Source organism: Chiloscyllium plagiosum, unplaced genomic scaffold (genome assembly GCF_037043375.1).
Source record: "Chiloscyllium plagiosum isolate Xiang-an unplaced genomic scaffold, Cpla_swu_hap1 HiC_scaffold_8, whole genome shotgun sequence".
NCBI lineage: Eukaryota > Metazoa > Chordata > Chondrichthyes > Orectolobiformes > Hemiscylliidae > Chiloscyllium > Chiloscyllium plagiosum.
In genome coordinates, this window is record NW_028270146.1 from 99,992,643 (window position 1) to 100,008,277 (window position 15,635).

Below are 15,635 nucleotides of genomic sequence, written 5' to 3' on the forward strand. Positions count from 1 at the left end.
AGTGCAGCACTCCCTCAGTAGTGACCCCCCAACAGTGCAGCACTCCCTCAGTACAGACCCTCCGACAGTGCAGCACTCCCTCAGTACTGACCCACTTACAGTGCAGCAATCCCTCAGTACAGAGCCTCCGACAGAGCAGCACTCCCTCAGTACTGACCCTCTTAGTGCAGCATTCCCTCAATACAGACCCTCTTACAGTGCAGCATTCCCTCAATACAGACCCTCTTACAGTGCAGCACTCCCTCAGTACTGACCGTCCGACAGTGCAGCACTCCCTCAGTACTGACCCTCCTATAATGCAGCACTACCTCAGTACTGACCCTCTGACAGTGCAGCACTACCTCAGTACTGACCCTCTGACAGTGCAGCACTCGCTCAGTACTGACCCTCCGACAGAGCAGCACTCCCTCAGTAGTGACCCTCTTACAGTGCAGCATTCCCTCAGTACAGATCCTCTTACAGTGCAGCACTCCCTCAGTACTGACCGTCCGACAGTGCAGCACTCTCTCAGTACTGACCCTCCTATAATGCAGCACTACCTCAGTACTGACCCTCCGACAGTGCAGCACTCGCTCAGTACTGACCCTCTGACAGTGCAACACTCCCTCAGCACTGACTCTCTGACAGTGCTGCACTCCCTCAGTACTGACCCTCTTACAGTGCAGCTCTCCCTCAGTACTGACCCTCTTACAGTGCAGCACTCCCTCAGTACTGACCCCCTGGCAGAGCAGCACTCCCTCAGCACTGACCCACCGACAGTGCAGCACTCCCTCAGTACTGATCCTCCGACAGTGCAGCACTCCCTCAGTACTGACGCAACGACAGTGCAGCACTGCCTCAGTACTGACGCTCCGACAGTGCAGCACTCCCTCAGTACTGACACAACGACAGTGCAGCACTCCCTCAGCACTGACCCTCCGACAGTGCAGCACTCCCTCAGTACTGACACTCTTACAGTGCAGCTCACCTTCAGTACTGACTCTCTGACAGTGCAGCATTCCCTCAGTACTCACCTTCCGACATTGCATCTCATTCTCAGTACAGACCCTCTTACAGTGCAGCACTCCGTCAGTACTGACCCTCTGACAGTGCAGCACTCCCTCAGTAGTGACCCCCCAACAGTGCAGCACTCCCTCAGTACTGACCCTCTTACAGTGCAGCACTGCCTCAGTACTGACCCTCCGACAGTGCAGCACTCCCTCAGTACTGACCCACGTACAGTGCAGCACTCCCTCAGTACTGACCCTCTGTCAGTGCAGCACTCCCTCAGTAGTGTCCCCCCAACAGTGCAGCACTCCCTCAGTACAGACCCTCCGACAGTGCAGCACTCCCTCAGTACTGACCCACTTACAGTGCAGCAATCCCTCAGTACAGAGCCTCCGACAGAGCAGCACTCCCTCAGTACTGACCCTCTTACAGTGCAGCATTCCCTCAATACAGACCCTCTTACAGTGCAGCATTCCCTCAATACAGACCCTCTTACAGTGCAGCACTCCCTCAGTACTGACCGTCCGACAGTGCAGCACTCCCTCAGTACTGACCCTCCTATAATGCAGCACTACCTCAGTACTGACCCTCTGACAGTGCAGCACTACCTCAGTACTGACCCTCTGACAGTGCAGCACTCGCTCAGTACTGACCCTCCGACAGAGCAGCACTCCCTCAGTAGTGACCCTCTTACAGTGCAGCATTCCCTCAGTACAGATCCTCTTACAGTGCAGCACTCCCTCAGTACTGACCGTCCGACAGTGCAGCACTCTCTCAGTACTGACCCTCCTATAATGCAGCACTACCTCAGTACTGACCCTCCGACAGTGCAGCACTCGCTCAGTACTGACCCTCTGACAGAGCAACAAACTCTCAGTACTGACCCTCTGACAGTGCAACACTCCCTCAGCACTGACTCTCTGACAGTGCTGCACTCCCTCAGTACTGACCCTCTTACAGTGCAGCTCACCCTCAGTACAGACCCTCCGACAGTGCAGCACTCCCTCAGTACTGACCCTCTGACAGAGCAGCACTCCCTCAGTACTAACCCTCCGACCGTGCAGCACTCCCTGAGTACTGACTCTCTGAAAGTGCAGCATACTCTCAGTACTGACCCTCTTACAGTGCAGCACTCCCTCAGCACTGACCCTCCGACAGTGCGGCACTCCCTCAGTACTGACCCTTCGACAGTGCCGCACTCCCTCAGCACTGATACTCTGTCAGTGTAGCATTCCCTTAGTACTGACCCTCCAACAGTGCAGCACTCTTTCAGTATGGACGCTCTGATGTTGCACTACTCCCTCAGTACTCACCCTCTGACAGAGCAGCATTCCTTCAGCACTGCTCAAGTTGCTGGAGTGAGAATTGAACACAGAACCTTTAGACTAAGAGGTGAGAGGGTGCCAAGTACACTTGAGCTATATAAACTTGTTGTTTATTGGAGGGAGACTGATATGTAGGTCCTGTTTGGCTATCATTGTGTGGTACAGCACTGTACTAATCAGTAAGGTGTGGGTCAGCACTGTATTGATCAGTAATGGCCTGGGACAGCACTGCACTGATCAGTAAGCTGTGTGAATGTCCGTACTGGTCATCAAGGTGTGGGACAGCACTGTACTGGTCAGCAAGGTGTGTGACTGTCCTGTACTGCTCAGCAAGGTGTGGGACGCACTGTACTGGTCAGCATGGTGTGGGACAGCACTGTACTGGTCAGCAGAGTGTGTTATTGTCCTGTACTGGTCAGCAAGGTATGGGATGCACTGTATTGGTCAGCAATGTGTGAGACAGCACTGTACTGGTCAGCAAGGCGTGGGACTGTCCTGTAGTGGGTCAGCAAGGTGTGGGGCTGTCCTGTAGTGGGACAGCAAGGTGTGGGACTGTCCTGTAGTGGGTAGTCAAGGTGTGGGACTGTACTGCAGTGGGTCAGTAAGGTGTCAGACTGTCCTGTAGTGGGTCAGCAAGGCATGGGACTGTCCTGTAGTGGGTCAGCAAGGTGTCGGACTGTACTGTACTGGTCAGCAAGGTGTGGGGCTGTCCTGTAGTAGGACAGCAAGGTGTGGGGCTGTCCTGTAGTAGGACAGCAAGGTGTGGGGCTGTCCTGTAGTGGGTGAGCAAGGAATAGGACTGGCCTGTAGTGGGTTAGCAAGGTGTGGGACTGTACTGTACTGGTCAGCAAGTTGTGGGGCTGTCCTGTAGTGGGTCAGTAAGGCGTGGGACTGTCCTGTAGTGGGTCAGCAAGGCATGGGACTGTCCTTTGTGGGTCAGCAAGGTGTGGGACTGTCCTGTAGTGGGTCAGCAAGGTGTGGGACTGTCCTTTGTGGGTCAGCAAGGTGTGGAACTGTCCTGTAGTGGGTCAGCGAGGTGTGGGACTGTCCTGTCATGGGTCAGAAAGGTGTGGGGCTGTCCTGTAGTGGGTCAGCAAGGAATAGGACTGGACTGTAGTGGGTCAGCAAGGTGTGGGACTGTACTGTACTGGTCAGCAAGTTGTGGAGCTGTCCTGTAGTGGGTCAGCAAGGTGTGGGACTGTCCTGTCGTGGGTCAGAAAGGTATGGGGCTGTTCTGTAGTGGGTCAGCAAGGCATGGGATTGTACTGTAGTGGGTCAGCAAGGTCTGGGAATGTCCTATCGTGGGTCAGCAAGGTGTCGGACTGTCCTGTCGTGGGTCAGCAAGGTGTGGGACTGTCCTGTAGTAGGACAGCAAGGTGTAGGGCTGTCCTGTAGTGGGTCAGCAAGGTGTGCGACTGTACTGTACTGGTCAGCAAGTTGTGGGGCTGTCCTGTAGTCGGTCAGTAAGGTGTGGGACTGTCCTGTAGTAGGTCAGCAAGGCATGGGACTGTCCTTTGTGGGTCAGCAAGGTCTGGGAATGTCCTGTCGTGGGTCAGCAAGGTGTGGGACTGTCCTGTCGTGGGTCTGCAAGGTGTGGGACTGTCCTGTAGTGGGTCAGAAAGGTGTCGGACTGTCCTGTAGTGGGTATGCAAGGCATGGGACTGTACTGTAGTGGGTCAGCAAGGTGTGGGACTGTCCTGTAGTGGGTCAGCAAGGTGTCAGACTGTCTTGTAGTCGGTCAGTAAGGTGTGGGATGTCCTGTAGTGGGTAGGCAAGGCATGGGACTGTACTGTAGTCCCGGTGGCACTACTGTTGGCACGGTGGCACAGTGGTTAGCACTGTTGCCTCACAGCGCCAGAGACCTGGGTTCAATTCCCGCCTCAGGCGACTGACTGTGTGGAGTTTGCACGTTCTCCCCGCGTCTGCGTGGGTTTCCTCCGGGTGCTCCGGTTTCCTCCCACAGTCCAAAGATGTGCAGGTTAGGAGAATTGGCCATGCTAAATTTCCCGTAGTGTGAGGTAAGGGGTAAATGTAGGGGTTTGGGTAGGTTGCGCTTCGGCGGGTCGGTGTGGACTTGTTGGGCCGAAGGGCCTGTTTCCACATTGTAATGTAATCTAATCTGTAGTGGGTAGGCAAGGCATGGGACTATACTGTACTGGGTCTGCAAGGTGTGGGACTGTCCTGTAGTGGGTCAGTAAGGTGTCGGACTGTCCTGTTGTGGGTCAGCAAGGTGTGGGGCTGTACTGTTGTGGGTCAGTAAGGTGTCGGACTGTCCTGTTGTGGGTCAGCAAGGTGTGGGGCTGTACTGTTGTGGGTCAGCAAGGTGCAGGACTGTCCTGTAGTGGGTCAGCAAGGTGTGGTGCTGTCCTGTAGTTGGTCAGCAAGGTGTCAGACTGTCCTGTAGTGGGTCATTAAGGTGTCGGACTGTCTTGTAGTGGGTCAGTAAGGTGTGGGACAGTCCTGTAATGGGTCAGAAAGGTGGGGGACTGTACTGTACTGGTCACTAAGATATGGGACTGAGCTGAAAATGTGTTGCTGGAAAAGCGCAGCAGGTCAGGCAGCATCCAGGGAACAGGAGAATCGACGTTTCGGGCATAAGCCCCTCTTCAGGAATAAAGATATGGGACTGTCCTGTCGTGGGTCAACAAGGTGTGGGAGTGTACTATACTGGTCAGTAAGATGTGGGACTGTCCTGTAGTGGGTCTGCAAGGTGTAGGGCTGTACTGTACTGGTCAGTAAGATATGGGACTGTACTGTAGTGGGTCAGCAAGGTGTGGGAATGTCCTGTAGTGGGTCAGCAAGGCATGGGACTGTCCTGTAGTGGGTCAGCAAGGTGTGGGACTGTACTGCAGTGGGTCAGCAAGGCGTGGGACTGTACTGCAGTGGGTCAGCAAAGTGTGGGACTATACTGTAGTGGGTCAACAAGGTGTGGGACTGTACTGTGGTAGGTCAGCAAGGTGTGGGATTGTCCTGTCGTGGGTCAGAAAGGTGTGGGGCTGTCCTGTAGTGGGTCTGCAAGGTGTAGGACTGTACTGTACTGGTCAGTAAGATATGGGACTGTACTGTAGTGGGTCAGCAAGGTGTGGGACTATACTGTAGTGGGTCAACATGGTATGGAACTGTACTGTGGTGGGTCAGCAAGGTGTGGGACTGTCCTGTCGTGGGTCAGAAAGGTGTGGGGCTGTCCTGTAGTGGGTCAGCAAGGCATGGGACTGTCCTTTGTAGGTCAGCAAGGCATGGGATTGTACTGTAGTGGGTCAGCAAGGTCTGGGAATGTCCTATCGTGGGTCAGTAAGGTGTGGGACTGTCCTGTAGTGGGTCAATAAGGTGTCGGACTGTCCTGTAGTGGGTCAGAAAGGTGTGGGACTGGACTGTAGTGGGTCAGCAAGGTGTGGTGCTATCCAGTACTGGTCAGCAAGGTGTGGGGCTGTCCTGTAGTGCGTCAGCAAGGTGTGGGACTGTACTGTAGTGGATCAGCAAGGCGTGGGACTGTACTGTAGTGGGTCAGTAAGGTGTGGGACTATCCTGTAGTGGGTCAGCAAGGCGTAGGACTGTACTGTAGTGGGTCAGTAAGGTGTGGGACTGTACTGTAGTGGGTCAGTAAGATGTGGGACTATCCTGTAGTGGGTCAGCAAGGTGTGGGACTGTCCAGTAGTGGGTCAGCAATGCATGGGACTGTACTGTAGTGGGTCAGCAAGGTCTGGGAATGTCCTGTCGTGGGTCAGCAAGGTGTGGGGCTGTCCTGTAGTGGGTCAGTAAGGCGTGGGACTGTCCTGTAGTGGGTCAGCAAGGCATGGGACTGTCCTGTAGTGGGTCAGCAAGGCATGGGACTGTCCTGTCGTGGGTCAGAAAGGTGTCGGATTGTACTGTAGTGGATAGGCAAGGCGTGGGACTGTCCTGTAGTGGGTCAGTAAGGCGTGGGACTGTCCTGTAGTGGGTCAGCAAGGTCTGGGAATGTCCTGTCGTGGGTCAGCAAGGTGTGGGACTGTCCTGTCGTGGGTCAGAAAGGTGTCGGATTGTACTGTAGTGGATAGGCAAGGCGTGGGACTGTCCTGTAGTGGGTCAGCAAGGTGTGGGACTGTCCTGTAGTGGGTCAGCAAGGTGTCGGACTGTCCTGTAGTGGGCCAGTAAGGCGTGGGACTGTACTGCAGTGGGTCAGCAAGGCGTGGGACTGTACTGTAGTGGGTAGGCAAGGCGTGGGACTGTACTGTACTGGGTCTGCAAGGTGTGGGACTGTACTGCAGTGGGTCAGCAAGGTGTGGGACTGTACTGCAGTGGGTCAGCAAGGCGTGGGACTGTACTGCAGTGGGTCAGCAAGGCGTGGGACTGTCCTGTAGTGGGTCAGCAAGGTGTGGGACTGTACTGCAGTGGGTCAGCAAGGTGTGGGACTGTCCTGTAGTGGGTCAGCAAGGCATGGTCCTGTACTGCAGTGGGTCAGCAAGGTGTGGGACTGTCCTGTAGTGGGTCAGCAAGGCATGGGAATGTCCTGTCGTGGGTCAGCAAGGTGTGGGACTGTCCTGTCTTGGGTCAGTAAGGTGTCGGACTGTCCTGTCGTGGGTCAGAAAGGTGTGGGGCTGTCCTGTAGTGGGTCAGCAAGGCAAGGGACTGTCCTGTAGTAGGTAGGCAAGGTGTGGGACTGGACTGTAGTGGGTCAGCAAGGTGTGGGACTGTACTGCAGTGGGTCAGCAAGGTGTGCGACTGTCCTGTCTTGGGTCAGTAAGGTGTCGGACTGTCTTGTAGTGGGTCAGAAAGGTGTGGGACTGTACTGTACTGGTCAGTAAGATGTGGGACTGTCCTGTCGTGGGTCAGCAAGATGTGGGAGTGTACTGTACTGGTCAGTAAGATGTGGGACTGTCCAGTCGTGGGTCAACAAGGTGTGGGACTGTACTGTACTGGTCAGTAAGATATGGGACTGTACTGTAGTGGGTCAGCAAGGTGTGGGACTGTACTGCAGTGGGTCAGCAAGGCATGGGACTGTCCTGTCGTGGGCCAGCAAGGTGTGGGACTGTACTGCAGTGGGTCAGCAAGGCCTGGAACTGTCCTGTAGTGGGTCAGCAAGGTGTGGGACTGTACTGCAGTGGGTCAGCAAGGCGTGGGACTGTACTGCAGTGGGTCAGCAAGGCGTGGGACTGTCCTGTAGTGGGTCAGCAAGGTGTGGGACTGTACTGCAGTGGGTCAGCAAGGCGTGGGACTGTCCTGTAGTGGGTCAGCAAGGTGTCAGACTGTCCTGTAGTGGGTCAGCAAGGTGTGGGACTATCCTGTAGTGGGTCAGCAAGGTGTTGGACTGTACTGTAGTGGGTCAGCAAGGTATGGGACTGTACTGTGGTGGGTCAGCAAGGTGTGGGGCTACTGTAGTGGGTAGGCAAGGTGTGGGACTGTACTGTAGTGGGTCAGTAAGGTGTCGGACTATACTGTAGTGGGTCAGCAATGTGTGGGACTGTACTGTGGTGGGTCAGCAAGGTGTGGGACTGTACTGTGGTGGGTCAGTAAGGTGTTGGACTGTACTGTAGTGGGTCAGCAAGGTGTGGGACTTACTGTACCTCAATTAGATCCTGGTTGAACCGGGCTAGCAGGCGGGCAGTGCTCAGGTCTCTCTTGCGGTTCTGAGACAGCTCTTTAATCCGATTCCTCCTGTCCAGGATGCTGTTGAGTTTCTGCTGGATGGTACTGGCATCTTCACGCTTCAAACCCTCTTCTCTCAGCTTGCCTGCCTGTTCCTGCAGCGACATCACCTGAAACAACACAACACGAGTCTGGAGTTTAGTGTGATTAAATCCGCCCCATTTGCCTGGATTGGCACCTCCTCTCCAAGCATCAACTCTCTCCACTGCTTACGCTCAGTAGCAGCAGTGTGTACTGTCTACAAGATGGATTGCAGACATTCACCAAAGGTCCTTAGACAGCACCTTCCAAACCCATAACTAACAATGGTAAGGCAAGGGCAGCAGATACATGGGAACACCTGCCCCTGCAAGTTCTCTTGCAAGCCAGTCACCATCCTGACTGGAAATACACCACTGTTCCTTCACTGTCATGGTCAAAATCCTGGAATTCTGTCCCGAAGGGCATTGTGGGTGAGCCTACAGCACATGGACTGCAGCAGTTCAAGAAAGCAGCTCATCATCACCTTCTCAAGGGCAGTTAGGGATAACATGCATAATGTGGTTCTACCTACTACATGTTTGGGATGTGGGTATCCCTGGAAAGGCCAGGATTTATTGCCCAGCCCTGGCGAAGAGCTTCCTTCTTGAACCACAGTTGCAACTGAGAATTGCTGGGCAATTTCTGGAAACTGTCAAGTGCCAAAGATGTCGGTGAGAGTCTTCATTCATATACAGGCCAGACCTAATGATGATGGCAGGAAATCAGTCTGGGCTTTAGCACAAACGGACAGCTTATTGTCAAGATGCTGACAATCTGCTCAGCTAGCTCTGCTGCATCTCTGATCCACTACAGCACCAGGACAAATTTGCTCTCAAGGTTCCATTTTTCTAGCCTTGAACTCACACCTATCCCTAACGTCTCTGCCATCTCCCCTCGTGCCCTTTTCCACGATATTCAGGAGACCCTGCCCCTCAGTCCGCACCTACAAAGTGTTTAGATTAGATTAGATTAGATTACTTACAGTGTGGAACAGGCCCTTCGGCCCAACAAGTCCACACCGACCCGCTGAAGCGCAGCCAACCCAGACCCATTCCCTTACATTTCACCCCTTCACATAACACTATGGGCAATTTAGCGTGGCCAATTCACCTAACCTGCACATTTTTGGACTGTGGGAGGAAACCAGAGCACCCGGAGGAAACCCACGCAGACACGGGGAGAATGTGCAAACTCCACACAAGCAGTTGCCTGAGGCGGAAATTGAACCCAGGTCTCTGGCGCTGTGAGGCAACAGTGCTAACCGCACTCCCAGCATTCTCTTGGTCTGCCACAATAGCTCATGCTGTGAGTGGTTCTCTCACCTTAGGCCATAGAATCAGACAGCACACAGACAGACCCTTCAGTCCAACTCGTCCATGCTGACCAAGTTTTCCAAACTTAACCAGTCCTGCTCACCTGCGTTTGGCCCATATTCCTCTAAACCTCTGCTTTTCATGTACCCGTCCAAATGTCTTTAAATGTTTTAACTGTGCCTGCATCTACCACTTCTCTGGCAGATCATTCCACGTACAAACCACCCTGTGTGTGATAATATTAGCGCTGAGGTCCCTTTTAAATCTTTCTCCTTTCACCTTAAAAATATGCCCCCTCATTTTGAACAACCGCTGCACAGGAAAAAGACCTTTGCTGATCACTTTATGATTTTATAAACCTGTATCAGGTTACCCCTCAACCACCTATGCTCCAGTGAAAAATGCTCCAGCCCATTTAGACTATCCTTAAAACTCAAATCCTCCAATCCCAGTCATGTCTCAGTCTCCTTTAAACCTGCCTAGTCACTCTAAGTGTCATGTGCTTAAATACAGACCAGTGAGAACACATCCAGAGTTAAATGCAGGCAACCCACCCAGAGTTAAACACAGCTCCACCTCTCAGAGTTAAACACAGCCTGACCCCACTCTCAGTTAAACGCAGCCTGATCCGCTCAGAGCTAAATGCAGTCTGACTGGCTCAGAGGTTTACGCAGCCTGACCCACTCAGAGTTAAACGCAGCCCAACTGGCTCAGAGTTAAACACAGCCCGATTGGCTTAGAGTTAAATACAGGCCAGTGAGAATACACTCAGAGTTAAATTCAACTCAACTTGCTCAAAGTTAAATGCAGCCTGACCTGCTCAGAGTTAAATGCAGCCCGACTGGCTCAGAGTTAAAATGCAGCCCGACTGGTGCAATATTAAACACGGCCTGTCCCGCTCAGAGTTAAACGCAGCCCGACTGGCTCAGAGTTAAACGCATTCTGACCTGCTCAGAGTTAAACGCGCTGAAAATGTGTTGCTGGAAAAGCGCAGCAGGTCAGGTAGCATCCAGGGAACAGGAGAATCGACGTTTCGGGCATAAGCCCTTTTTATGCCCGAAACGTCAATTCTCCTGTTCCCTGGATGCTGCCTGACCTGCTGCGCTTTTCCAGCAACACATTTTCAGTTCTGATCTCCAGCATCTGCAGACCTCACTTTCTCCTCAAAGAGTTAAACGCGGCCTGACTGGCTCAGAGTTAAACACAGCCCGACTGGCCCAGAGTTAAACGCAGCCTGACCCGTTCAGAGTTAAACACAGCCTGTCCCGCACAGAGTTAAACGCATTCTGACCCGCTCAGAGTTAAACGCAGCCTGACCCGTTCAGAGTTAAACACAGCCTGTCCCGCACAGAGTTAAACGCATTCTGACCCGCTCAGAGTTAAACGCGGCCTGACTGGCTCAGAGTTAAACACAGCCCGACTGGCCCAGAGTTAAACGCAGCCTGACCTGTTCAGAGTTAAACACAGCCTGACCCGCTCAGAGTTAAACACAGCCCAACTGGCTCAGAGTTAAACACAGCCTGACCCGCTCAGGGTTAAACACAGCCTGACCCACTCAGGGTTAAACACAGCCTGACCCGCTCAGGGTTAAACACAGCCTGACCCGCTCAGGGTTAAACACAGCCTGACCCGCTCAGGGTTAAACACAGCCTGACCCGCTCAGGGTTAAACACAGCCTGACCCGCTCAGGGTTAAACACAGCCTGACCCGCTCAGGGTTAAACACAGCCTGACCCGCTCAGGGTTAAACACAGCCTGACTCGCTCAGGGTTAAACACAGCCTGACCCGCTCAGGGTTAAACACAGCCTGACCCGCTCAGAGTTAAACACAGCCCAACTGGCTCAGGGTTAAACACAGCCTGACACGCTCAGGGTTAAACACAGCCTGATTCCCTCTGAGAGTTAAATTCTGCTTGAACTTATGTTCTATACTTATTGATCACTCTCAAGAAAGCAGTCCTTCACCAATGATAGGCGATAAATGCTGGACTTTCCAGTGATATACACACATCCCAAACAGTAAGAAAGACTAAACAAAAACCAAAGACCTGCAAATGCTAGAAATCAGAAACAAAATCAGAAACTGCTGCAGAAACTCAGCAGGTCTGGCAGCCTCTGGTGAGAAAGCAGAGTTAACATTTCTGGTTCAGTGACCCTCTTTCAGAACCTGACATTAACTCTGCCTTCTCTCCACAAGACGCTGCCAGACCTGCTTAGTTTCCCCAGCAGTTTCTGCTTTTGTATCAGTGAAAAAGAATTGTACGATAGTGAGGGCTCCAAGATTTCGATTTATTAGCCGTGGCTTAACGAAAAGTGTTTGTTTGAATGAAGTGCAGTGCTGCACTCTGCTTCCAAACCTTTGCTGCCTCTTTTCTTTCGCCCTCCTGTTTAAGTTTTCATTCAGATCATTTACCTTTTCCTCCTGGGTTATGAGAAGCTTTTCAAAAGCCTCATGCCGTTTGATGAGGGAATCTACGGTGTCCACGGATGTCCCGAGTTCACTGGACCTCAGGTAAACCTGAGGAAAAAAGAAATGTGGTGACAGTCAGTGCTCAGTCACTGTGATCAAATCAGCACAATCACTCCTTCAGTACTTTGTTCTCACTTCTCTCTTCGATAGGTACAGACACAGAATACTCCATACATTTCATTGCTGTATTCATTTTCCATCCCAAAAAATCCAAATTGCCTGCAAAAATGTCGTGCTGTTTCTAAATATTCCAAAATATTCAGTTTATACCCCAGATCAAGCAGAGCGAGTGAGTTTCAGAAAAGGGAAAGTTCAACGAGACAGCAGGGATGTGCACTACATCACAGTGTAGAGATTTACTCTGTCCCTAAGCCTGCCTGGGGACAGTGGAGAGGAAGCTTTAGTCTGTATCTAGACCCGTGCTGTCGCTGTGCTGGGAGTGTTTGACAGGGACAGCGAGCTGTATATTGAGCTGACAGTGAGTTTCTGAAGGCTCTAAAACTGACTCTCGTAATTCTCTTGAATTAAAAAAAAACTCATGAAAGACAAGTTGAAGAAAAGCAGGAAACAGAAGTGGTCATTTCCACAGCTTTACCCGACTGCGCATCACTGCCAACATTGTCAGCTATAAACAGGTCTGCTGCCTGCTATCATGAGAGGTTTACAATACGGGATATCTCCTAGGAAACTGGTTCTGACCTTCAGGAGGAAGCTGATGGATCTCCCAGAGGTAAGCTGCAGCAGACTGGGCGAGGGGGTGTTTGTCTCCGTGCTGACAGAGTGGTGATCGATATCCAGTGGGTCACCTTCAGCGGTGCAGCAGTGCTCCTGACCACGGCACATACACCATGCACGGGGGTTTGCGGCTCTCTGTACGGCCTCAGGCGTGTCCTCAGGAAGCGTGCTGAGGCTGTGGGACGGGCAGCTGCTCCTGGTCTCCGACGGGCCCTGGGTGTCGCGATGGGAGGTCCTGCAGTGACCGTGCCCAGGGCTCAGGCTGATGGAGAGCACGGGCCCACCGCGAGCTGGAGGCGAGGACCGGAAAACGCAGTTGAGAGTGCAGCCGTGCGGGGTACCTCGCCACTCGTCTGGGCGAGGCACGGTGGGCCCTCGTAACACCAGCTCTGTCCGGGAGAAGCCAAGAAAAGGAGAAGCTGTGGAGACCACCTCCAGGGCTCGGACGCTGCTGCCCGATTGGGAGCTTCTTGGTGTGGGGTGGACAGAGGCCGGGGGTTGGTTTAGGGTGGGCACTGGTGCAGGGTGGGCAGGAGTAAGGGTCACCAGCAGGCTGCTGACCCGGCGGGCCGGCTCTGGCACAGCAGGCTGGTTGACCGTGGCAGGCGGTACTGAAATCCCACTGGCCTCCTCTTTCTCCTCCTCCTTCATTGAGCGGGCAACGACCACAGGACCAGAGGGCACAGCTCGGGCAGGAGTTGGCCCCTCAGCGTAGGTGGATGGGAGGCATGGGGCCAAGGTGACGTCCATCCTGGAGACGCAGCGGACAGCAGGGGGCGCCGGCCTTGACGCGGCGGCGGTGCTCAGTCTGGAGACCGAACGTGCCAGCGATGGCATTCCCAGAGGGGCTGGCCACAGCTTGGTGCACACTGTGAAGCGCTGCATCCTCTTACTGCGCTGCGGGCCCGACATGCTCCCTTCCCTTCAGTCGACTGGCAAGGGGTCAGAGGTGCAGATTCCGAGGCCAGGGGCAAGAGGACAAGAGCTGCCCCGCGGGGAACATTCCGGACGGGTCAAACCCCAGGTCGGTAGCCGCCAATGGCGACGAGAGGAGCCAGTCTCCAGTGCAGCATGGGGCAGGTGGGAGATAGCAGGGAGTCAGGCCCGGGAAGGGAAAGCACCAGCAGGAATCAGGGAGCACCACAGCATCAACCAAGGCTCACAGAGTCCGTCTGCGTCTGGCCACATGCTGCTCCCCTGATGAGAATATCCTTCTCTCTCTCTCTCCACGAGAGGCAGACCTCCCTCCTCCCAGCGTTTCATCGACAGCAAGATCTGTGAAAATTGGCTCCTTCCTCCAATTTCTTTAGGAATGCGAATAGAGAGAGAGAGAGAGAGAGAGAAATAGTAAAAGAAGTGGGAGTCTCCAAGAAAATTCAAGGTGCTGCTGCCAAAAACAACGCGGTGACTGAAGTTGCAGACACCGACAGCTCCACTGAGTGGAGGGAGCTGCTGGATTATGTTGTTGTGCTTGCTGAGCACTCACTCACACCCGAAACGTCTCACAGGCTCCTTTTCTGAAAGCGGCACTGGTTCTGCAGCCAGCACTGTCCGAGAGGTGAATGTCTGTAAGAGCTGTGGAAGTGGCTGTTCAGCCCGTCAGATGATACCCTGGCCATGCATAGCTCAGCAGCTTGCCTGAACCTTATTTACTGAGGGATCAAAGCTAGTTAAAGATTCTTACTGAATCTTTCAAACTGCTGCAGCCAGGTCTGCAGCATGGTAAAAGAAATGTAGGGGCTGCAGGTTACCCATCTGTGAACAACAAAGTGAGCAGCAGCCCCCTTGCCAGCTTTCCAGAGCACAATCAGTGACTTTACGCACTGCACATGGCATGTAGAATAACCAAATCTGACCGCAATGAAAGGAGCCTGAATGCAGCACAGTAGTACACATGTGAGAGAGCATTCATACCCACAAACACACACGCACACACACGCACATGCACACGCACACACACGCACACACACTCACAGAGACAAAGCTGTAATATAAGAATAAAGTAAACAAGAGCAAAGGTAGGCCATGTAGCCCTTCGAGCCTGCTCCACCATTCAACCTGATCATGGCTAATCATCCAACTCAGTTCCCTGTTCCCACTTTCTCCCCATATCCTTTAATCCTTTTACCCCCAACTACATATAAATGCTTTTTGAAAACATTCAATGTTCTGGCCTCACTATCTTCTGTTGCAGAGAATTCCACAGGCTCTCTGGATGAAGAAACTTCTCATTTTAGTCTTAGGTCCTTGGAATGTCATCCCTGGCCCTGCATTTCCCGGCATCAGGAACATCCTTTCTGCATTTACACTGTCTCACCCTCTTAGAATTTCACAGGTTCCGATGATATCACTCCCCATTCTTCTAAACACTGGTGAATATCGTTCGATCTAGTCTGTCTTCATACGTCAGACCTGCCTTCCCAGGAGGCAGTCTGGTAAATCTTTATGGAATTCCGTCCATAGCCAGAACATTAGTCCTCAGATGTGGAGACCAAAACTGCGCACAACATTCCAGGTGTGGTCATGTCAAGATACAGTAGAATTGAAGCAAGGTGATTCTTCTCCTGTACTTGAACCCTCTCATTATGAAGGCCAACTTGTGCCTCCTTCACGGCCTGCTGCCCCTCATGGTGGTGATACTGGGTAGTAATGGCAATGGTGGCCTATAATGGTGGAGGTTGTGTTGGTAATGGTGGAGGTGGTAGTGATGGTGGAGGTGATTGTGATGATGATGATGGTAATGGTGTTGGGGGTGTAGATTGAAGGGGTGGCCAGGGTAGAATGACACGTTCTGTGTGGGAGATTCAAAGGCACAGCGGACGGGCTGCTTTTCACCTGTCCTTCATGGGAGTTTGCCATCGCTGTCCAGGCCAGCGATTATTACCCATCTCTAAATGGGAAAGTGCGATCTGACCATGGAGTGTGAATGGGAGGGTGAAACAGGTAGGTCTCCCTCTCTTCAACTCACAAGTTTCACATAGTCTCCACGTCCTGTATTTTGTTTTGGTTAAATTGACAATGCTGGTTGATTCTGAGACAGGCAGTTTCATTCTGAGATATAATTGAGTCAGCTTTCCTCAGGGAATAAGAGGTTTCTACAGACACCTGCCTACTGACCTTCCCAGGCCTCTATCTACCCACAGTCAAGAGTGTGGTGCTGGAA

At 52.9% G+C, this 15,635-nt stretch overlaps 1 protein-coding gene across 1 annotated transcript in view; it reads right to left on the bottom strand.

The window, feature by feature from the left end:
* sptbn5 (spectrin, beta, non-erythrocytic 5) overlaps positions 1–15,635 on the bottom strand; it is a 247,248-nt gene that overhangs the window by 128,694 nt on the left and 102,919 nt on the right. Inside the window, exons 36-37 of the mRNA XM_087990163.1 lie at positions 11,681–11,785; positions 7,853–8,044 (exon numbers count right to left, since the gene is read on the bottom strand). Of these exons, the coding sequence (XP_087846289.1) occupies positions 7,853–8,044; positions 11,681–11,785 (297 nt within the window). The remainder of the gene's footprint in view (positions 1–7,852; positions 8,045–11,680; positions 11,786–15,635) is intronic.